Source organism: Amia ocellicauda, chromosome 9 (genome assembly GCF_036373705.1).
Source record: "Amia ocellicauda isolate fAmiCal2 chromosome 9, fAmiCal2.hap1, whole genome shotgun sequence".
NCBI lineage: Eukaryota > Metazoa > Chordata > Actinopteri > Amiiformes > Amiidae > Amia > Amia ocellicauda.
In genome coordinates, this window is record NC_089858.1 from 2,893,621 (window position 1) to 2,917,595 (window position 23,975).

The 23,975-nt window shown below is 49.1% G+C and overlaps 1 protein-coding gene across 2 annotated transcripts in view; it reads left to right on the forward strand.

Annotated features, from left to right (window-relative positions):
* The window catches only part of abl1 (c-abl oncogene 1, non-receptor tyrosine kinase), a 39,850-nt gene that overhangs the window by 12,518 nt on the left and 3,357 nt on the right, over positions 1 to 23,975 (forward strand). The window contains exons 1-10 of one of the 2 annotated variants that reach the window (XM_066712636.1): positions 6,098 to 6,627; positions 14,487 to 14,651; positions 16,058 to 16,353; positions 19,820 to 20,092; positions 21,200 to 21,284; positions 21,598 to 21,775; positions 22,891 to 23,075; positions 23,227 to 23,379; positions 23,619 to 23,708; positions 23,846 to 23,974. In XM_066712636.1, coding sequence (XP_066568733.1) covers positions 6,543 to 6,627; positions 14,487 to 14,651; positions 16,058 to 16,353; positions 19,820 to 20,092; positions 21,200 to 21,284; positions 21,598 to 21,775; positions 22,891 to 23,075; positions 23,227 to 23,379; positions 23,619 to 23,708; positions 23,846 to 23,974 — 1,639 coding nt within the window. In that variant the 5' untranslated portion in view covers positions 6,098 to 6,542. Of the gene's footprint in view, positions 1 to 6,097; positions 6,628 to 14,486; positions 14,652 to 16,057; positions 16,354 to 19,819; positions 20,093 to 21,199; positions 21,285 to 21,597; positions 21,776 to 22,890; positions 23,076 to 23,226; positions 23,380 to 23,618; positions 23,709 to 23,845; position 23,975 lie in introns of those variants that run through there. The other variant, XM_066712635.1, reaches the window with a different exon arrangement.

Genomic DNA, 23,975 nt, shown 5'->3' on the forward strand with positions numbered 1-23,975 from the left:
TAGAGCTCAGATCACAGAGCAGCTGGGTTTCTGCACAGAAAGGAGGGTGGTTTGATTCTTGCGGTTTGAGAGAAGTTCGTCTTTTAACCGCCAGGTGGAAAGGTATTTCTTCTGAGTGTTTTGGGGTGTGGGTGTGGGGCGGGGGGGTGCTCTCGGCTGAGCCCTGGCAAAGTGAAGAATCAGGGAGGTGGAGCCCTGGGCCCTGTTTGAAGCCGAGCTCTGCTTTACAGACACATGGTGACGGCATGCCCCCCCCCCCCCCCAACACTGTGATATAACAGGCCTGCGCTGCATCTGGTTTCACTTAAATCCGCAGAAATGACTGACTGCAAATGAGCTCCGTGCTGCAGATGCAGGCGTCTCGCTGCGTTCGTCCGCAGACCTTCACAACATGGAGCCGAGGCCCCTTCTTCTTTTTCCTGGTCTTGAAAACTGTCGTTTCTATCTCAAAATAAAACTGCAACGAGACGGAGCGACTTTGCTTCCGGTTTAGCAGAGGGATGGCGATGAAAGTGATGCGTCGAACGCAGGGTTTCTGTCCAGCGCTCCACTGCCGAGCTGCAGAGAGAGGCGCCCGTCGTTTTTGCTGCGAGAATAACGCAGTGTTTTCATACGCGAGAGGAAAGGTTAGAGAATGCGGCCCGGCAGCTCAGATTCCTCCCTCTCTCTCTCTCTCTCTCTCTCTCCTGAAGAGGCTCACAGTTCATCAGCGCAATAGCTTGGCTCCAACCGTCTTGTGAGTCAGAAGCACATAAAACAGGGAATATAAACTGTTTGCTCCAGTACCAATTAACTGAGCCAAATGGGGGCCGGGCAGGCCGTGGGGGTGCCAAATTGTCAGATGTGTGGGGTGAAGGGGGTTAGATTTCCAAATGCTTGTTTGGAGAAGCTGTGGAGCCTCATCTGACAAATTGTGGATGCTCTTCTGTTTTGTTTTGCGTTGCTTTTTTTTTTTTTTTTTTTTCCTTCTTCAAGGGCACTGAATCTCTTTGGGGTTTGTTTACTTTGATTGAGGAGCTACACGCACACACACACACTCTCTCTCACACAAACACACACACCCTTGTGTTTGCATAGTTGATTTCCAGAGACATTGATCAGCCTTATCTGCTTTGTTTAAAAGGCTTATGAAAGAGAGCACAGACTCTTTAAATAGGGCTCCAAGCCGCCATTTACAGGAATGGGGGTGTCTTTCAGAAAAGGCTTGGAAGTCTGCCAGCCTAGAATGAGAATCCGTATGAAAATCTGGGACACTCTGGGGCTTTGAAGCTGGATCTGTACACACAGAGTGGTTTTCTTTTCTTCTATAGCCTTGTCTGTATCATCTCCTTAAATTGTTGTTCTTGCATTTCTTCTTTGTGCTTTTAAAGCCCGTGAGCCTTTGCAGGGTGCATTGGAAAACTCCTCTCCGTATCTGGCTACAGAGCAGATGCAAGATAGGCATCTCTGGCCTGTGTTTTACTACCCCTAATATGCACCTCAACCATCCAGACAGGCTCTGTGTTTCTGCAACACAGGGACTCCCAGAGCAGAGATCCTTCACCCTGCCAAACAGAAATCCTGCTATCTAGAGATCGAACAACTCTGCGATGTATAAATGTTAAATAGCAGAGAAATCGAGTTTGTGCAGGAGTAGCATTTTCCGGATGCTGTGCTCTGAACATCCTGATCAACAATTTATGAACTGGGCACTGTCCTGAAATGCATTCTGGGAAGCCTGACGTGTTCTGTCACCCTGCTGTCACCTTCATTTCCTGGGCTTCCCCCCCAGCGAGGGTCAGCTGAAGTGACTCTTAAGTCACAGACACCAGGCTGCAGTCTCTGGAGGTCCGTGTACAAACATCGCCAGGCCGGTGAGGTGATTCCCGCAGTCTGGGAGCGCGGCTGCTGGCTGGCGGGGGTCCTGTCACAGACCAGGCCCGCGCCCCTTGGAATTAACAGCTGCGGGTCCCGTCTCCGTCGATCCAATTAGAGAGCTTCCGTGGAATTTGTCCAATACCTCGCATTCCCTGACTAAAATTAGCGGGCAGAGTGCCAGCATTCAGCTGACATTTCTGACATTGTTAGACGGTGTAGGGTTTCATCTCCGGGAGCAGGAGGGGTGGAGTGGCTGCGTGATGGGAGGGGGGTCCTTGTCCTGAGATGGGCTGGCACAGCAGGGCAGGGGGGTGGCTGTGGGATGCTGCCAACGAGTCCCAGGCTCCTATCATCAAGATGTTTATTAATTGTCACTGTCTCATATAGCCTGTTGACATGACATGACAACCGGGTCTCTTCAGACTTGGCTAGATTGGAATCCTTGTGCATCAAAGCTGGGTGGCCAGGATTCATTTTCCAGCGGTGAACGTCTGGTTTTCCAGGCTCGGATTAATGTGAAGTGCAGGTACAGTGTTGGCTGTGATATGCCGAATTCTGCAGCGATGCAGGAAAGTTGGTCTGCCGATGCCACCCCGTAAAGCCACAGCGAATGGGGCAGTGAACATGCTCCTGTTCCCTTCTGTGAGCCTTCACACCCAGCACTGCACCAAGACTGCCTGGTTCCGTCTGTTCTCTCCTCTGCCTATGGTACAAATGTGCTTGTTTACTTACAATGAGAAATCAAGCTGAGCGTTGTGTTTATTGGACTGATCACGCAGGAGTAAGAGTAGACAGCTGCACCGAACATCTGAGTGCTAACATTTGTGTGTGTTTGTATCCTACTCTCTAAGACTTAAGTTCTCCTCGGAGTAATGTGATCTCTCAAGTGTGTTTCACCAGCCTGCCAGACTGTCTAATCTCCCAGGGAGAAGTGTGTGTGTGTGTGTTGGGCTCAGTCCTGCAGAGATTGACTGGAAGTGAAGCTCCCAAAGCCCAATTGGAGCACTAAAGCACCTTCCCACCATTACTCCAGTACTGTCCTGATCTCACTGACACAGCTCAGTCAAATCCTTCTTGCATCACAGTAATTTATACATCACTGTGTCACTGTTAAGGAACTGCTGAAATTTCTAACCAGCAGATTACCTTTCAGCTTTTCTAACTCAATCCTATAATTATGTTCTCACACATGGGCTTCTGAGGGCTTTCAACTACAGACACAGATAGGCCAGGTGACCTCGCAGGACTGCCTATTCATTGTGAGCCTGGGGGATTTTTCATGTGAATATTATCACTGCAATCCAGCTCTATTTAGTAGTTTGAATAACAGCCGGGCAGTAAAAGCGGAAGAACATTTACGAGCGGCTGACCGCGCCACACTCAGCCTCGTTAAGGTGTTTGCATCTTTTGCCGCGGAAGCGAGTAAATAAATGAAATGAGTTGGAGAAGTTTCTGCCTGTAAAAACGGCCAGCTTTTCTGGCAATTAAGCGTCCGTTCTGCTGCACCTCGGGGCTGGATAATAATTTCAAACCATACCGTCTACGTCAGCTAACTCTTAACATACCAGGAGTGGGATTATATAAATCGCAGCGGAGTGATTCTCCGATGAGCTCATCTCCCAGTAATGCGCTTCATGTTTCCCATTTGCAACCTTCTTCTGCTTTTTCCTCCCTCTCTTCTTCTCTCTCTCTCTCCCTCTCTGTCCTCTGCAGTTGCTTTTTCTTTCCACTGACCCCCACGGTGGGGTTATTCGCGACACCGAGGCAGCGGTCTGGTCTCGGGTCACCAGCTGCGCCCCCCCCAGGGCGCCAAGAGGTGTGATGCTGTTCCCGAATGTAGTCACTGTATTTGGAAAACCCTTGAAATGCAGTGAGGTCATAACTCGCTGCCACTGCTCAGGAAATGATGCACGGGGCAATGGGCTGCGTTGGAGGGTGCTGCCCGTGTGAGGCACTGCCCGGGACCTGCAAAAATGTCCCGTCCCCCCCATTCTATCTGCATCGGAGACGCGCAATTCTCTCTCGCGTTGGCAATGGGCCACAGCCGTGCCACTGTAGTTTCCATCTGCAGTCTGTAAGTCTGTGCGCTACTGGATTTTTTATTTTTTACTGTAAAGCTCTTTGGGCACTTACCGGCTGTGCGTTTAATTTAGAACTAAAATGCCTGTAAGTGCAGTTGGCATGATACCATTACACTAACGTTCAGTACGCCGAAAACACAAAGAGGAAAGGCCGGGGCTTGGGATAATGAACAGGACTGCTTTCAGATGCATCTCTCTCAGGGAGCCGCCGGCCAAGAGCGAATGATTGTCAAAGATGCAGATGTGTTTTGGGGGCCGAGCGCACAAAGGCACTTTGAGTTTCTCTGGTTTCGGGTGTCTCTCCCTCTGGTGGATCGAACCCATGTTGTAAACAAAACCCAACGCAAGCGAGGGGCCATGGATTGGCTCTAGTGACGTCTTCAAAAGTCCCTCCAGGGTGGGGGGTGTGGTCAGTGCATTGACTGTACCCCAAAGGTCTTGCTCCCGGACACCTGTCCAGTGGGGTTCCATGACCACTACATTCACATTGTAGTAAATTAATGATTGAGCGATGGAAAGATTGGAAGGCTGTAGGTGTGTTTCACAGAGAGGTGGGTTCAGTTAAAGTTGTTTGGGAAGTTCACACTGTGTCACTGGTTTCCAGAAACAGATGATTCAGGGCTGAGCAGTTGGCACTTATTTCAGCAGATTTCAGTGATTGACAGCCTTTTTTTTTTTTTTTTTTTTTTTTTTTGGTTCCCATTCATGTTTTTTTCCCAGAGTGCTGTGAGGATCGGTGTCGCAACACTGTGCTCTACCTGCCAGTCATTCATTAGGTCATTGTTTCCCGACCACACAGAATTGAAAACCCAGAAAACAACAACAAAACTTCAAACGAACCGAGATTTTGATGTTAACGGTCAAGATTGTGGATGAAACTCAGGCTTGGGATTTATCCAAGTAAAAAGAAAAAAAGCTGGTCATTTTTTTTCTTCATTGCTGATATGGCGTTTTTGGTTTATTTTGCTTTCTGTGTTGTAGAGATTGAAACCCTCATCTGTGGTGAAGTGTAGTACTTGTGTTTCCACTGTGTTGCGGACCGCTGTAACTGAAATAATCTGTTTATACAGCCCAGAGACCGAGCACAGGACGTGACTAATTCAATACTCTGAGGTGCAAGCTGTTTGCCACAAATACTGTAGAGGGGTTAGGAGGCAGATTTAAAAAGACTACTCAATAATTATTATTTATCTTTATATAAAAATATAAATACAGCTCTGGAAAAAATTAGGAGACCACTTAACATTGATTTCTGAACTTGGAATGATCTCAATTTTTTCCAGAGCTGTAGATCGAAACAAGTGGAAACATATGTGGATTGATATGGGCTGATGGTGATGATGTACTAAATTCCCTCTGTTAGGACAAGGGGAACTCATCAGAAATATTCCTAAAGTTTTTGAAATATAAAAGCTTGTGTGTCCAAACGAGAGAGCCCCAGTCCACCGGGGCTGCTATACATTGGTCTGTATGAGCTTGATATGGTTACAAGTATTCCAGAACATTGGGGTTCAAAGCACATGCTCCAGGTTCTGAATGATGTGGGTCTGTGTGTGATGTCCCCTCGAATCCAGCTCTCCGCTTTGTGTTTGAAGCAGAACGGCGCTGTACGTTGCTGCTGAAGGGGGGGATGTGTTGTAGCTTTAGCTGTCCCAGTTTATGGGCAGCCGCTAAAAGAACCGGTTTTCTGTTTAAAAACAGCCAGGACTTTCGCCACTAGCGTTGGTTGTATTTCTCCACTTTACCGACTCCAGTTATAGCGTGCAAGAACAGATAGACCCCCACGGCAACATGTTAAAATTAATTATAAAAGGATAAGGTTAATTATAATGTACATGCCCTTTAAAGTTCCCCTCATGAAGGCTTTGCTTAGATGTATGCAAAGCACCCCCTCCCCCTAAGGCACTGCAACACTAGAAACTTAAAACAAGCATATATTTTTTTCTTTGACCTGCAAACACTTGAGATCAGAGAGGAGGATAAAAAATGTCTGTCTTGTGATTCTGCAAAAGAAAGAGAGTTGAGAAGACCATTAACTTTGAAAGTGCAGGATTTCCTAATGCTTTGTGCCTGGCTGTGTGTGTGTGTGCGTGTGTGTGTGTGTGGGTGGGAGGATCCAGCCAGTTGATGTCATTCAGTCAAAGCAGCCAGGGCTTGAAAGGGGCCCATTGTTGGCTGAGAGGAGCGCTAGCATCTCCAGCTAACGGCCAGAGAGAGAGAGAGAGAGAGAGGGAGAGGGGAATGGCTGAGACTCCAGCGCTGCACGGCTCCCAGAACTAGCAGATCGAGAAAGTCAAGGAGAAGGAGAGAGAGAGAGAGAGAAAGAAACTGAAAGGAAAATGAAGCCTCTCCGATGAAAAAGTTTGTAGACTTGGCGACTGCAGAAGCTGGATTACCGTCTCGCGCACTGAAAGGAGAGAGGGGGCAGTACTACATTAGAGGGGGCTTAAAGGAGCCCACCGGACTTAAAAAAAAATACAAATAGAAATTCTCCCTCGGTTTATTGACTATACGGGGAAAGAAACGGCGGCTGGTGTAAAGTTTAAACTGAGGGAGAGGGGAGAATCGGAATCAAAGTAGCCGAAGATTTGAAAGTGGAAGCAAATGAAAATGTTGGAGATTTGCCTGAAATTGGTGGGGTGTAAATCTAAAAAGGGCCTCTCATCGTCCTCCAGCTGTTACTTGGAAGGTAAGGATTGGGGGGGAGGGGTGCTTTGGAATGGGGAGAATGGCGTTTGGGGGGGATCACCCGACTCAGGTCTCTGTGGGTCTGGGGTGCCGGGCTGGTGGGCGACACCAAAGCAGAGACTTCTGCTGGAGAGGCTTTGGCTCGGTGGGGCCTCCAGCGCCTCGCACACGCCTGGCTTCTGACAGAGGAGGTAGAGAGGGAGGAGGGGGAGGGAGAGAGGGGAGGACGAGGGGAGCAAGACACAGGCTTGGAGTGAGAGCGAAGTGGGGAGAGAAAACGAGAGTCTGAACACTTCAAGTGTTTGCTTTTTCCCCCCCAAAGAAACCGTTATCTCCTCCCTTGTTTCCACTTTGGTGTGCTCTCTCTCTCTCTCTCTCTCTCTCTGTCTGTCTCTCCTCGTCTTTGTTTCTCTGTGTGGGCTGTGTTTCTATGGAGTATTGCATAGGCAGCGGGGGGGTTGAATGTGAAATGCAGTCAGCAGTGAGATATGCGTTTAGCTCTTAAAACCAGCCTGGGTCTCCTGTCTCAGTCCAGTCTGGGTTTACTTGATCTCTTGAGTTTATCCAACTTCCACTTAGGCGGGGGCACATTTTGTCCCCCTCTCCTAATGATTTTAAAGCACATGATCTTTAGCTTGTGAAGAGACAATGGTCCTGTTTCATGGAGGAAGTTTCGACAGAGTTCAGTCTGTGCATCTGGACGATCAGGAAAAAACAAACTAATAAAATTAAAACAATAGTAAACTGGGGGCGTGAATATTGGATTTTGAAAAAATAATCTAACGTGTCTGTTTGGGAATTGTGTGCTCTCGGTTTTCTCTTTGCCAAAGAAAGAGACTGGAGTCCAGGCTCGGTTAAATCATTCAATCAGCGAGGCAAGATAACAGTCAGTGTTTCCCATTGTCTCTCTAGTTGCTTATCATGGCAATCCCGTGACACATCTGGTGTTTGTACACCTTTCCTTGTTACCCAATTGTGAAAGGGAACGCGCTTGCACACTTGTTTGTGAAGTCTTGGAGCAGATCCAGATTTCCCAATCTTCCCAGTGTTATCTCCTCCGGATGTTTTCTCTGCAGCGTGTCTCGTGGTCAGAGATAGCGAGCGGCAGAGATGGGATCAGCCCTGGTGGTTAGACTCGAGGATTGGTTGGCAACTTCCGACCTCTGTGACGCTCTGCTCCAGCGATAATGGAGCCTCGAAATTGGTTTGGTGCTTCGATAGACTCGGACTTCATCTGCCCATTTGTGGCATGCTTTATATCGCTGCTTTTCTTCGGGCAGGACGTGCAGACGTGTCATTATAGACCTGCTGTGCCTTCGGACGTGGAAGTGCTTCTCCGAGCCATTGCGCTTCTTTTGTTGTGGAACTCTTTTCCTGGCACTGCGTTGTCTGTTTATGCACAGAGCGAAGGCCGTCCAATTCCTCAGACATTTTTCGCCGTTACTTTTCCTCATATGCCTCCCACTTACAGGATATGTGTTCATCTCCCTCCCCCTCCACCCCCTTCTCTCGCTCTCTGTGTGACTGTTGCTCGAGCCGCTTGTGACCTGGGGTGGCTCAGGCTGCTGTCAGAGTTTTACTAACGCGAGAGGTATTTCGGCGAGGGCCTGCTTATCTGAAGTGGGGGCCTAACTCACTCCTCACCCATTCCTCCCTCGCCACTGCCGCCTCTTCCTCCTCCAACAACCGGACAGGAACGCTCATATCTGAGCACCGTTTTTATTGGACGGACTTCTGAACGGCACCGTGCATAGTTGTGTCGATGGCCGGGAATGAGCTGCCAAGAATTCGCAGCGGTTGTGTTCGTAGTTATAGGCCGGCGCAACCTTTTTGGAGCTGCATCTAATACCTGTTAATAAGCGTGGAGCCAAGCGTTGTCTGGCAGAACTGCGTGTCACATTTTAGTGTGATTTTGTCATCGCTTAAACTCAGGCTCCTTTCTGGTGCCGGCTGTGGGGTCCATCCCGCTTTACCTCAGCCCCACACTGTTGGAAGTTAAATCCATGGTAGGGGTGATTGATGAGAGCAATATAGTAAAGTCACGGTGAGGATGAGATTTCTCGCCACAACACATGATCTGTGTTCTGCTGGAAACGCGTTCTGACACGATTAAGACTTGAGCGATGGACACAAGCACATTGTGCAGACTGTGATGTCATGAAGACAGAATAAATGGCAATGACTACACGGTGACTGGAGGACAGGTAGCCATGGCATCAAAAGGCAATGTCTTCTGTGTTGTTGCAGTCTTAACAATAAGTTGAATGGAAATTTAGGCAAACTTTTCTAGGACTGTGGTATTGAATTGACCTGGAATAATTCCAGTGGGATGTGGCAACACTGACAGCAGTTCATACAACAAACATCTAAATAAATCCTAGCATGCGTCCATTGTCATGGAATATGATCGGACACTTGAGGATATAGTGAAAGGGGCCAAATTTAGTTCAAGGGAAGTCATGTTAAAATTATAATGCCCCAGTAAGACTATGTTAATGTGGTGTACAGTTTGGGTCATCATCTTACATGAGACCATTACCACTCTGGAAAGAGTTAAGAGACGAGACTGTCCCCTGGTCTTGTCTGACACGGACAGATTCAAGGAACAGAATCTCTTCAGTCTTGAACAGAATGGTTAAACAGTGACCCAAGGTCACAAGTTGAAATTTAGGATTAGCTACATTTAAGAGTGGGAGGCACATCTTTACACAAATAGTTGTTGGGGGTTGGGATAATTGACTTAGCCATGCAGTTGAAGCCGAAATGTGTGGACTGGGTTAAATGTGAGAAACTGAACAAATAAGGTTGGCCCATCTTTGTACGAGTTTAGCCATTTATCCGATGTTCTCATAAAGCATTTCACTGCCGTGCTTTATTGCGTCGATGTCCTTTGCTCTTCATGGTCCACTTCTAAGTCTCACAACTGCAGTACAACTGGCCCAGAAGAAACGGAAAGCTGAACGTAGTTTATAGAGGGACTGTTGGCTGCTTTAATATCATCGCTGTGCACGACACAGTAAAGACATCGACGTGCTCTGAGCGCATTCTGTACGGAGACGTCACTGGGCAGAACTGAAACCTCTATAGTCCAGTCCCTCGTGTGTCAAGATTTCACTTCTGACTTTGCCTCTGGTGCTGGTGTTTGCAAAGCAGGGTAATGTCCATGGGAAGCAGACTTCTGCATCTAGACCATCCTTGTTTGAACAGACACGCCAACACCCGGCAGACACCAGAAGCAATGATGCACCGAAGCTGAATGTTGCAGACGATGTATGGATGAAAAGGACTGCGAGATAAAGTAATATCTGTCTCGGGTTCATGTTTAAGGTCAGCATGTATGTGACCTGGGCTGAATTAAATTGCTTTGAGGATCCATGAAATGAAACAACCAAATGGATGCAGGGGGCATATTGCTTCCTTATTAAAGGCCGAGTTGTTATTAAAGGTTGATATGCTTTTTGTTTGGTTTATATTAGTAGTGTTATTTTAAAATAAATGCATCACTGCAGTCCGGGAGGTTTAGACACCCCTGAGTGACTGAAGGGGAAAACTGTCTGCGCTTTTTTCAAGGACGGCTGTCAGGGGGCAGACATTTATTAGTGTCACGCTAGTTTTCGTCTCTTCGTGTCTAAAATGTCTCCACCGTGTCTCCTTCCAGTAAAGGAATAAATACAAACCCTATTTCTGAAATTTCAGATGGCCCAGCCTGTTTTGCGAATGATTGTGTAACATTGCGATGAACATGGTCCTTTGGGTTTTGTATACATCTGGAGGGCCTGTGTTTGGACACACAAAATCTGTTGGGACGTCACGTGTAGTTGTGTGTGCTTGAGCTGTATAGCAGTGTGACGAACTGCCCTGTACTGACTTGTGGGGTGTAGACCTGTAGTTGTTTCACAAAATATAGGTCTGTATTTCTTTACATCTTCCCCCAACCATTAGACACCTCCAGGAATCTCCAGTTGTCTTTAACACACTTCATTTCTTACTTGAAACAATGAACTTGTATATTTTTAAAAGCCACAACAGGTTCCTTTTACATTTTTATACCTGTTTAGTAGCATTCTTCATTATTTCATAGAATAAGATGGATAGTTTAGTAACAGTGACCTCCAAACCTGTAAACGCTGCTTCCAAAAGAGCAAGTCGACGTTTGGGGGGATTTCAGTGAAATTTAAAATGGCCGAGACTGCGCCTTCAAGCTGCATGCATGCTGGGCTCTGATTTCTGTTTAGTCGGAGCTAACGACCCAGGAGCCACAAGCCACCATCATAGCAGCACAGCCTCGTCCGTTGTGGCCCGACAAACACTGCCTCTCTCTGCTAATTGCATGTCGTGGCCAGCGTTCAAAGAGCTGAGCAATCAAGTAACATTCCCGGCACCCCACTCCGTGTTTACAGCGAGCTCACAGAAGTGGTGAGAGACTCAAGACTGGAGCTGCCCTCCCCACGCAGGGGTGTGTGTGTGTGACCATGACTGTGATGGGGTGTTTCGAGTTTTGCGGTCGTAATGTGAGCCGGACAAGTGGAGCTCGGCGCTGATTGCAGATAGCCGGGCAGATGAGAGAGCCCTCGAACAAAGCAGGAGGGGCAAGAAAAACACGAGCAGATGGAGGGAGATGAGAGCAGGACTTGCAGAGGCTTTGATGTTCAGTAACTCACCCGGGAGGCAGTGTGTGTGTGTGTGTGTGTGTGTGTGTGTGTGTGTGTGTGTGTGTGTGTGTGTGTGTGTGTGTGTGTGTGTGTGTGTGTGTGTGTGTGTGTGTGTCTGTGAGTGAGAGAGCGAGCGAGAGAGATTTGATTTTGAACACAGAAAAACTACCAATACACAAAAACAAACTAGAAACACATAAAAACATTAAATATACTTCAAACATAAAAACCTTCAATAAAAAACACTACACACGTGCTACCAATAAAAGATTCAAATGAATAAAACCAGTTGGTTGGAGTGTTCAAAGTCGGAGGGCACAGAGGGCCCCCCCGATCCCCTGCATTTGCAGTAAAGCATCCAGGTCTCCCGTCAGGCTGTGGAAACTGTAATCCAGTCTCACTCTGGAGCGCAGAGAGACCCGAAGAGGGAGAGGCACACTGCTGCTGCACGTGCTCAGTCCCACTTTTCTTGCTGCTCAGGACAGCCAGCTTAGCCTACCCCACTGGAAAGTTTGCTAATTGACAAACCTGTCTGTGGCGCTGCCTGTACTGCACTCCTAAAATAAACAGTTTGAGAGAAATGGGGCCCAGCTGCTTGAATAGCCCCTCCAATGCGGCGAACAGCGGCTCTAATCTAGGGCAATGGCAGAAACAGTGTCTCTCTCTCTCCCCACGGTGGGAGCAGATGTCGGTCACACGGGGGTCCTGAGTGTGTGCAAAAGAGTTTGCTGCGCCGCCGCCATGCAGAAGCCTCCACTGCAGGTTTACAGAGCGCTTGGGGAGCGGGGCTTGTACAGGCTCCTCCAGGCCAGCCGGCCGGCTGTCCTCCTCCAGAGCCAGGTGCTCCCTCCAGGGGGTGTTGGGGAGGGGCTGAAGATGCAGCTCCCTCACACTGAGCTGGTAGAGCTCCCGGCGCTGCGCTGTGAAGACGGACACACTACACGGACTGTGAGCCGACAGAAAAATGCGTGCCAGAGCATCGAGGCCACCAAGTTGTTAATAACAATCGCTCTCCCCCTGAAAGAGAGCCGGGGCAGCAGCCAGCGCCAGGCCCTCAGCCTGCCTTGCACCCTCTCCAGCAGGCCAGCCAGCTCTCCTGCGTCTCCCCCAAAGACACACCCAGGTAAAAAAAGAGAAAGAAGGTGACCGAAAGATTAGAAAAAAACAATGTGAGACTCCTTGGGCTGAGACGGCAGGTTCCCCCAGACAGACTCCTCTCTCTGCGAGTCCCACTGCCCCACAGCACCCACACCATCTCCGGGCTCCTCCTCACCAGCCGCTCTCGCAACATTCACCTTTATAGGCACTGTATCAATGGCCTCAGAAGACGGGGCAGACCACTTCTGATGTCTTTTCCTGGGCACTTTAAACCCGTCATCACTGGCCAGGTGTTCAGTCTCGGTGGTGGCCGCAACAACAGCAGCTCCCTCCTCGGCTAACAGAGCCCAGGGCCGCTCTGCAGCCTCACTGCTAGCAGCTTCCCCGTCCCCACTGAGGCCAAAGACAGGCCTAACTCATCCGCGCCATCCGCCAGCACCATGAAACCTGACTGCAACAGGAGAGACCGTGTTTCAGCTCCGAGGCGCTGCAGTCCCGCGGCACTCTCCTAATGGCACAGGTGAGCCGGCCATAATGACTCGGCTCCGCCGCCAGCAGTTCGCTGCTCAGGAAGGGGTGGACATTGGAAATAACCACCTTAACCGCCGGGGTGGCCAGAGGGAGTGCAGGCAGGAAGGTCCACTTCACCGTGACCCCCTCCTCCCCAACATCATCCACCAGCGCCACGGTGCCCTTATTCATTCGAGCCGCAGAGACAGTGTTCTGGGACCCTACCTTCCTGCCGATCTCCATTGCACAGGCCTCCACCGACACCTGCTCCTGGGATACCAGTTTGAACCCGTGCTTAAGTATGTCTAAATACCAGAAAGGAAAGACAAAGATCAGTACACACACACACTCTCCAGCCAAACATCCCGCCACCACTGACGCTTCCCACAAACTCCCAGCATGCACGAGAGAGAGAGAGAGAGAGAGAGTGAGAGAGTGTGTGTGTGTGTGTGTATGTGTTGGCAGGTTTTGTAGTTATGCTTGGCCAGCCACTGATGTCCCTGGAATGTTCTTCACACTCTCACCCCAGTGTGAGCACCCTCTGCCAACATGGATCTCCGTCCGTTGGTCCAGGAGAGCCCCAGCACAGCCGTTGTCATGGGCAGCCCTTCAGCCATACATTTCTCCAGTCTTGGCATCATCTATATCTGATCCATTAAGCCGGTGTTTTGGTGATTGAGAGAGAATTTATAACCCACACTGAAATGCCCTCTCAGCCGTGTTCCTAGTTGGGAATGGCACCTTTATCATTGCCGTAGCCACGTGGCTTCCCGGCTGTGTGTTTTTCTTCAATTGATGTTAAATTAACCACTCCAAGTTCAGAAATCAATGTGGTGTTTTAATTTTTTAAGAGCTGTATTTTTTTGGACCATCGAGGATTATTATTATCGTCTCCATTTCCGTTGGCTGTTCTCGTGCTGTGCAGCTTGGCCTGAGGCAGGGGGATATCCGTGCCTGATACACCATCGATTTCTGTTTCTTGTCAGGCGGTGTGATTTCTCGCCCAGGCTTTTGCGGCCCTTGTGAAAGTGCTGGCAGTGCAGTCGGCTCAGAGGCGCATGAAGTCAGAGAGCATTAAAGGGCAGTAAATGCTTCGGTGCGGGCCAAATTATAATCTTCAGGTTAACAAGCCCTAAGCAGAAGAGCTCTTGTTTCGATGAGGCCGTGGAATCGAGGCTCAGCTCCATGTGAGCAGATGTCGCTTTCTGGAGCCCAAACTGCGCCGCCTTTGTTTTTGAGCCGTGTTCACAGTAGCCCAGCCTACGTGATTGTCAAGTGTGCAGACTACCGATCTCCTCCTTTGGCAGCCCCTCATAGACACGGTTCAGCTATAACGGCTTTGTGCAGTTTGTATTGTGACACATTTTGTAAAATAAGTGGTGGACTGACATAATGAGTGCTTAAGTGCCTAATAATTGTGATGAAGTTAGATAAATGATTTATAAATATGATATGATTTATTTCCATTGTTACAGATGTTGCCTTTTTTGTGTGACATTTCTGCTGCAGTTCACATACTATACATCTGAAATAAGTTTGTGTGATATATAGAGATGTGTGTTGTGTTTTGTTTTTAATTTGGGTTGTGTTTTCGTTACAGAAGCTCTCCAGCGACCCGATTTTGAGCCCCAGGGTCTTACAGAAGCGGCCCGCTGGAACTCCAAAGAGAATCTGTTGGCCGGACCCAGCGAGAATGACCCCAACTTGTTTGTGGCACTGTACGACTTCGTAGCAAGTGGGGACAACACCCTCAGCATCACTAAAGGTAAGCAAGACTGTGAGGACAACCTCTCCTGGGTTAATGCTCGCCATACCTTTCTGTTCCCTATTTAGACTCGTTAGCTGAACACTGCCCTTATCAGTGTTGTGCCTGTTGCCCTGGGGCAGTCCCTGGGTCGGGGGGTTATCTTTGTCGGTCTTAACTGCGCCGCACAGGGTCCAGGAAGCCTCTGCGTCTCACTCGTGTGCGTCCGCTCTGACACAAAACACTGGAAATCTCATTTCAGAATGTTTTCTTTTGCGCGTTTCCTTTTTCCTGTGAAATGTGACATTTTTCCGCTCAGCAAACGCGAACAAGCTGTTGCCTCGTCGGCCCGGGAGAGACGCACACAGTGATGGATACGGTTTATTCCAAGCTCAGATCAACAGGTGTGCCTCTTTAACAGCGTAATTAGCGGTGAGGGCATGCTGGCGTTTGGGTCGGAAACTGGCTAATGGTGTTGAATATTATTTGAAATATGTGGCGCTGACTGGGAAAGTTGCTGTACAATTGTTATTTGTTTTTATTTTTGCATGTAAACACTCTCAACATACTGGAGGGTTTGTTTGTTTTTCTGACTCATGCAGATTATGAAATATAGTAATTCTCTACGCTTTGATCCGCTAATTTCAGTCTTCCAAGGCAAAATTACAAGGTTGGCTTTTGTTAAGCCGAATTTGAGATCCTTTGCTTTGTTCAAAAACAAAGCCAGGGTTCCTTAACTGTGAATAAGTTACACTTAGTGTGAAGTCCAACACAATCGGCTTTCGGGTGCACTATCTTTAAACAGCGCCTGCTCAATTATGACATGGGTTAATTGTTTTGCAATGCACGTGCAAACGGAGCTCAGGTGCTGGTCTTTCAGTGCGTATGACCCTTTTTGAGACCTGCTTAATTTGTCCTCTTGCCCTTGTGTTTTACAATATCGGTAGCTGTTTTCTCTGATATCAGTTAATCGTTTTAATGCGTTTACAGGAGACAAATGAACTGAGCAGACGTCTAAATCCAAAGCATTTCTCTCGGGGCAATATTATTTTATAATGGCCTTCTCAGGCTCTGCCGGGACGGTCTAGTTACAGAGCGTCTTCGCAGTACTGCAGTCCTGATAGACCACATGTGAGCAACAGACAAATTAGAAACTCAAAAGCTGGTGTCCCTATCAAGTATCAAGCAACACATAAGATGTCTGTCTGTGTGTATGTATAGGTTTCTGTTTGAAATTAGACTGTTACAGTGGATTGAAAAGGAAAGGGCACCATCCCAGGATCAGTTCCCAGCATTTTGCCCTCAGAAACCTGATTTGTTTGTTCCTTAAGAAGTCATACTCTGTGTGCTGCACATGAGAAGTGGCCCTGTATGAGATTTGTACTGTGTATATAGATGTATCCCATGATGCCCTCTGTGTTACCCAGGAGAGAAGCTCCGTGTCCTGGGCTACAACCACAATGGGGAGTGGTGCGAAGCGCAGACCAAGAATGGCCAGGGCTGGGTGCCCAGCAACTACATCACGCCGGTCAACAGCCTGGAGAAGCACTCCTGGTACCACGGGCCCGTGTCGCGCAACGCCGCCGAGTACCTGCTCAGCAGTGGCATCAACGGCAGCTTCCTGGTGCGCGAGAGCGAGAGCAGCCCCGGCCAGAGGTCCATCTCGCTGCGCTACGAGGGCCGCGTCTACCACTACCGCATCAACACGGCCTCCGACGCCAAGGTCAGCGCTGCTCCCCTCCGCACCGCACCCCTCCGTACACACTAGCACGTTTTTTCTGGTCAGACAACCAGTCCTCGGTTCTCCGCACGCCAGGGTCCCCTCGGTGTCTCCGGCACCTACAGGGCGAGACTTCTTGACGTGACCGGTCGCATCAGAGCTTCCGATGGGCGTGATCGTTGCATGGCGGGTTTGCTTTTGATGGCTCAAGTGTCGGAAGGATCCAAGTCTTTGTCTCTTCCCTAGTGTGGTATTCGGCTGAGATGGCTAATTGCTGGGTCCAACTTTGCATGAAAGGTAGTTGAGATTCTAAATGAAAACATAAAAACTGTAATTCCTAGCTAGGGTAGGTACAGGCCAAACCCATTTTTCTTTTCCCCTCCGCAGTATCTTTGAACTGTTTCCATTTTGTTTTGCTCAGACGGGCTGATGCCTATACCTTCCCAGATTCCTAAGCTGCTAACCCCATAATGACTGGGTACCGTGGAGCACTGCTGCTCCGGACATCCAGTTTTCCCAGAGTCGATGTTGCACTCGGGCAGGGAAGCCAAGAAGCGTGTTTGCAGGGAGCACTGGATCACACGGCCCTACGTTGCATCTCGTGTTAAAGCCGACGCTGCAAAATGAAATGGGTTCCGTCTAACCGGTGCGTCGGGCAGCGCCAGAGGATCAGACTCCCAATGTTTCAGAGCTGGGAAATAGCCGGCTTGAGGTTTGCGAGTTTTTAAGCCACGTGGTGATGGAGACCAGACGACGCGGCTCTCTGTTTTGCAGACGCAGCCGGGCAGCTGAGGGGCTTGATTGGAGGCTGGGTGCGCGGTAGGAAGTGGGGGGTAATTACAGTGCTGGAGCTCATTAAGGCGGAGAGCAGACCAGGCCATCCCCGAGACCCCGGCAGACTCATTACTCACCCTGGGACTGCAATTTAGTGTGTCATCTGAGCAGGATCCCAGGGGAGAGAGCGGTGAGCCCAAAGAGAGAGCGAGAGGGAGGCATCGGAGGAATGCTTCGAAATTGAGTCGCCTGCGAGGGAAGTGCATCCTTCTCCCTCCACACCTACACAGACGCACACACAGATATAGACAGGCACGCACACCTGCACAGACACACATAGAGACACTCACACAGACGCAAACTGTCAGACATCCACTCCCACCCCTCCAAACATCCCGTCAGGTCTCCCTCAGCTGTGCCGTTGCTGTTGTGACATTTTACACGCTACATCACTGCAGTTGCACATACCGAGAGGATGATGAACGCGTGCGCTGATTGAAACGGCCCAGATTCCTCGTTTATTACACAGTCACCCCCGTGTTGTGGTTTCTCTTTAGCTGATGGCTCGGTGAGGAATGCTGGCAGGGTGACCGGGGTCAGTCAGTCTGTAACAGCGGTCGCTGTGGCTGTGCATGCAGTCGATACTTGTGCTCTCCGTGCAGGAAGCAACATTGCGGGGCTGCTTTAAACAGCTGGGCCGAGGGCGGCCGGACGGGGACACTGCAGATGGGGGATGCGGGCGTGTGAGGGGGCGGACCGGGCATTAGATATATTGTTCAGTTAAGGATTGGGAGGCGTACTGGTCTGGTGGTTAAATGACAGCGGGGGCATCCAACTCAGTTCAGGGATTCGCAGAGTATCTTCAGATTACTGAATCTTCCAAAGTGACCCTGTAACGATTCTTTAAATCTAACGTGAAAACCTTTTTCTCTGCTTTGGGGTTTGCCGTCTGATTTGATTGTGGCGTTGCCGTTGTTTAGACGTACTGTTTTATCACATGTCTGTGGTCATCGTGTTTCTGGATCTGTAGTTGTTGTTTTGAAGTTGCCCCGAGATGTCCGGGCACGAAGAGGCACAATATAAAATAAAGGCACTATAACAAACATAAATGATGATGATTATTATAATAATTGATATAAAACATAATACCCACAAATGTCAGAGCTAGGAGAGGAGTTCAATCAATCAGTTTCTTCACATAATTAGAATAATTAAGTAGCTGACTGCTGGAATAAGACAAAATCCAGAAAACACTGACATGGACTGGGAGGCAGTGTAGGGTAAGAAACCAAAGGCCATTGTTTGAGCTGAAGGGTAAGGACTTAGTGACCATGTTATTCTAGAGTCGGATCACATGCCGTACGAAGCAGACTAGGCTCTCTGAAAGAGCACAGGAGGCCTGCAGCCCAGTTTATCAGTGGATCTGGTTGTATTCATGCAATAGTGGCCTGCTCCGGTGCCGGAGGGCCTAGCAGGGTTTATTGAGTCTTTAAATCTGCAGCAGTTTAAGCTCTGAGCTCTGGGAAAGGGGGAAAATTGGTCCAGTAACAAAAACTGAGCACTATGGTTTGCTTATCTGTGAGTGGATGCTGATGAGAGACAGCTATGGAAACCAGAGAGTCCCTGTTGACTGGCCACACCTGGCCCGGGGTCGGCTGTGTCCTAAAGGCAAGCTTCCTTCGTGCTCGCATGAGGACCGGCCCTGGCCGCAGTTAACAATATGTTTTTCCAACGTCCCCCCCCACCAGAGACAGTAATTAAATTCCTGTCCAGATTACACTGGAACAACGAGCCAATCCACCGCAGGAGGTGTTCTGTGGAGGAGGGGACATTGTTGTATAAACATTGACAGAGCTTACGACCTTGCACGAGTCGCATACTTTCGGCGGACAGGTTGTGAAATAGACGCAGGAATGTGCAGAATGTGATGACATTATATGCGTATGTTTCCAGGACTGTAATTTCAAACTTCTGCCTGTAAAACCCCCACAATCTGCCTGATGTCCAGCGGCCTCTGGGGTTTTCGCTGCATTAGTGTCAGCGGTGGGATTGTGTAGGAATGTTATTGTGGAGGATTGGATTAAAAAGGTGCTGAGGGGAGGGGGTGCCGTATTCCAGCAGTCGATGAAGATCGCAGTTAAATGACTGAGTTAACGACTAGACAGTGGTTTGCTGTAGTTTACACAAGAGGTACTGCAGTAGGTGTGAAGGGTTTGGGAAACTGTAAACTACAAGTGAGCACAATCAGTCACGGAGATTTATTCAGCGCTAGAGACATCTCAGCTGCTGGCATTTCAGACCTTGCTCAGTTTGCAGAGGAATGTTTTCACGACCGTGTGTGGAGGGAAGTCAGAAGTTACTGTACCAAAAATGGGATGGCCTTCCTCTAAGAAGAGCGGTCATTGAACCAATAGTTGTGGTTTTCTTTTTTTTTGTTCACGCACTTAAAAAAAACTACAGGACAGTGCTTGTTAAAGCCTTCCTCTTTATAACCTGATGACAAAGCATGTGGCAGTTCTTTAATGCTGTAGTTGAAGCTCTTGTTCACTAATCACCCTTGTACTGTTGTGTGGGATGTTGTATGTTAGTGTCCATCTATGCAAGTCACTTAAATAAAGAGTGGGAAAAAGTAGCCGAAGCATTCTAAGCTCATCGTTTGCTCATGAGACAGACGTATGTCCTGTGGCCTCCGCAGCTGTACGTGTCTTCCGAGAGCCGCTTCAACACGCTGGCCGAGCTGGTGCACCACCACTCCACGGTGGCAGACGGCCTGATCACCACGCTGCACTACCCCGCGCCCAAGCGCAACAAGCCCACCATCTACGGGGTGTCGCCCAACTACGACAAGTGGGAGATGGAGCGCACCGACATCACCATGAAGCACAAGCTGGGCGGAGGGCAGTATGGCGAGGTCTACGAGGGTGTCTGGAAGAAGTACAGCCTCACGGTGGCCGTCAAGACGCTCAAGGTAATGCTGTGAGCTCCGCACGTTCCCACACACTCACACACACACACACCCCTTCCCTCTGGGGTTGACCCTCAACTTGGCCCCTAAGGGAAGCTTGCGGATTTTTCCCCGGCTGCAGAAGCCTTCCATTGTTGTAGCTTTGTGTATTATTAGAAACATAAGGATGTAAGAAAGTGTCCAATCGAGAGGAGGCCATTCATCCCATCCTGCTCGTTTGGTGTCCATTAATAACTGAGTGATCAAGGATCCTATCCAGTCTGTTTTTGAATGTTCCCAAATTGTCTCTTCAGCCACATTGCTGGGGAGTTTGTTCAGATTGTGACGCCTCTCTGTGTGAAGAAGTGTCTCCTGTTTTCTGTCTTGAATGCCTTGAAGCCCAATTTCCATTTGTGTCCCCGGGTGCGTGTGTCCCTGCTGATCTGGAAAAGCTCCTCTGGTTTGATGATGTTTATTTCTTAACAGAGGCCTTTACCCAGGGCAACTTCCAGTTTTCACAAGAAACAGTTTCAAAACATCTCAAAATGCAGTAAATGCAATCAGTACAAAATACAAACAGGTACAGTGTATGTGACAAACAGGCTTGACAAAAAGCTCTTATCCCAGTTCCCCGGGGCTCTGTAAGTGGGGTAGATGTCACGCTGGGTTCCTGTGGGGTAAGTTATTGGCACAGTTAAGATTTTAAGTCCCAGATACAGACTCCTGTTGTAAACAGTCCAAAGTGGAAATGTTTTGTGCCCCTCCTGTGGCTCTAAACTGTCACCGAGGTGTGGAAATGATCAGAGGTCCCAAACCGTGGGGATCATGGCTTTAAACGTGTGACTCGGTTTTGGTGACAGAAATAATTGCACAGAGAGCTCCAGCACCACCTTGTGTTTGGTTTCAGTAACTGCGCATTAGCTCGGCCACACGAGGGTCACGTTAAAAAGAAATACATGCACGTTACAAGAAGCATGTTTTCACGTGTCACGGATACAGAACCAGGAAAGGTCCTCTGGTGTGGTTGCGATTCCCGTGTCTGTCGCAGCAGATGCACCGCTCTGCATCGCTGAAAGCTGGTGAGGGTTGTGTAGTGTGACGCAGTGCTGATAGCCTGTCCCCACCACGCAGGAGGACACGATGGAGGTGGAGGAGTTCCTGAAAGAGGCCGCAGTGATGAAGGAGATTAAACACCCTAATCTGGTGCAGCTGCTCGGTGAGTGACTGGGGGGGACGGAGGCCGGCTTCACTCAACTGAAAGAGCATGTTTTTTTAAGCCCGTTAAATCTGTTTTAAAGAACACTGTAGACTTTGCTCTTTTAATACCTGTAGATCAACTCATGTCCTGAAATTTGACCAGATCTCTCTGACTGGCAATGCAACATGACAAACGCACACGTCTATAGCAGCGGCTCATAATGTCGTGATAAAGAGAAGCTCTGTATTGATCTCTGCTGTTGTGGTTTCTCGGCCTCACTGTCCTGTCCTGTCCTGTCCCGTCTGGGTCCCTCACGTGTGTGCTACCGCAGGCGTGTGCACCCGGGAGCCGCCCTTCTACATCATCACCGAGTTCATGACCCACGGGAACCTGCTGGACTACCTGCGCGAGTGCAACCGCGAGGAGGTGAACGCCGTGGTGCTGCTGTACATGGCCACGCAGATCTCCTCTGCCATGGAGTACCTGGAGAAGAAGAACTTTATCCACAGGTCAGACCTTCTATATATGTGTAGTAGGTGGGGACGGTGACTCCATTTCCAGGCCAAGTTCCATCCAAATAAGGGAAATTGTCCATAACAGTGTAACCACAGCGTCAGACATGACCGTGTCGGACAATACCCCCCCGCCGCCCTCTGCGCGGTGCTCACGGGGGGTTGAACCGCTTCGCCACGTCCTGGCACGTCTCGTCTCCGGACAGACGCTGTACAGCTGTGGAAACCGGTGCGTGAGCAGTGTGTGATCTCAACAGAAAAGGACGAATTGGTCAGGCTGCGTTGGGAGCGGGGAAGTGTGCGTGGGCCTTTTCAGGGATGTTATCAACCTGTTTTTTTTTTTTGGTTGTTTCTGGAGACTCTCTCGGTGTGCCAAACGTCTGAGTCACTGCCTGCTCCCACGCACAGACCTCGCCAGACCTCGCCAATTCCTGTAACTGCTGTAGTCTGCTGTAGCGAATAGCAGTGCTAGTCGAGACCGTCTATCCCCTACGATCTGTATATACAACATCACATTAAAAAAAAAGAAACGGCTCCAGAATAAATAAACACGAAGCACGTAAAAGCAGATGAGTTTTAATCTAATCCTTCCTTCATCTGAGTGTCCCCCATCGCCATTAGTTTTAGTTTTCTAATGTTTCATTGCTTTTATAAATAAATAAAAACCCGAAACCACATGTGAAACAGTTACAGTTCATCTGGCAACGTGTGAAATAAATGAATGCCTAATGTTCGCGACATACCAGGGATACAAGTAGCATCATTCAGACTGGGAGAAATGTCTCTTTGAGTGTGTCACAAAGACAGCGCATATTGAAATACTGTACTTATGATGAACCAGTTATGTTACATCTGTGTCGATAACATAAGAGCAAGCTCCGTTCCATATTGCTGCAAATTCACACATCTAAACACTGGGGACTCGCAATCAGGGCTGTAGATTTTGTTTGGCTCTGAGAATTATCGTCAGAATCAGTTTAGACCGTCGCTCACTCAGTTCTACCCCCGACATGTCGCCTAAAATTGCAATCAGAGGGTCACTAGGGGTGGATCATGGTTTTCTGTCTCCTGTCTGACCTCACGGAGACTGGTGCTGCCTCTCGCCCTCACAGGGACCTCGCGGCCAGGAACTGCCTGGTTGGGGAAAACCACTTGGTGAAGGTGGCCGATTTTGGCCTCAGCCGGCTGATGACGGGGGATACCTACACGGCCCACGCCGGGGCCAAGTTCCCCATCAAATGGACTGCACCGGAGAGCCTGGCCTACAACAAGTTCTCCATCAAATCCGACGTGTGGGGTGAGTAGTGGGCCAACGTCACGGGGCCCCTGCAACGGGCTGCTGGAGGTAGATGCAGAAAAGGTAGAAAGATGAACAGAGTTATATTCTCTCTGCTGGCACTGCCCTGACCCCCTGTTGTTGTTTTTGTTGTGGTGGTTGTCCTCCTCAGCGTTCGGAGTGCTGCTGTGGGAGATTGCCACCTATGGCATGTCCCCTTACCCGGGCATTGACCTGTCGCAGGTGTATGAGCTGCTGGAGAAAGACTACCGCATGGACCGTCCCGAGGGTTGCCCAGAGAAGGTCTACGAGCTCATGAGGGCATGTAAGTACCCCTCTACTGCCCTTTTACCCATTCCCTCTCCCTCTGCTTAGATATCAGGAGCTGGGACACTATATTCACTCATTCATCAAGCAGTTTATTTTAGGAATTACTTCCGAACCTCTCATGATGTCCTGATCTCCTTCAGCAAGATCTAATCAGCTGATTGTTGTTGTTTTTTGTTACCTATCAATTCATAAATCAATAGACCGCTCACATGCACACTTGTGTGTTATAATCAGGCTGGAAGTGGACTCCAGCAGAGCGCCCTTCTTTTGCTGAAATCCACCAAGCGTTCGAGACCATGTTCCAGGAATCCAGCATCTCAGACGGTGAGACACTCTATTGCTGCTGTAGCCAAAACCGGTCCTGGTGTAGCTTTATTACCTTGTCACAATAACGAAGTGTGTTCATCCGTGATCAGTATGCATGTTTGCCAAGCTCACGACTTTGTGTCTGTGCCCTGCAGAGGTGGAGAAGGAGCTGGGCAAGAAGGGGAAGAAGGGGACAGTCCCGCCCCTGATGCAGGCCCCCGAGCTGCCCACCAAAACCAGGACGCTGCGCAGGAACATGGACACCAAAGACGGGGACAGCCCGGG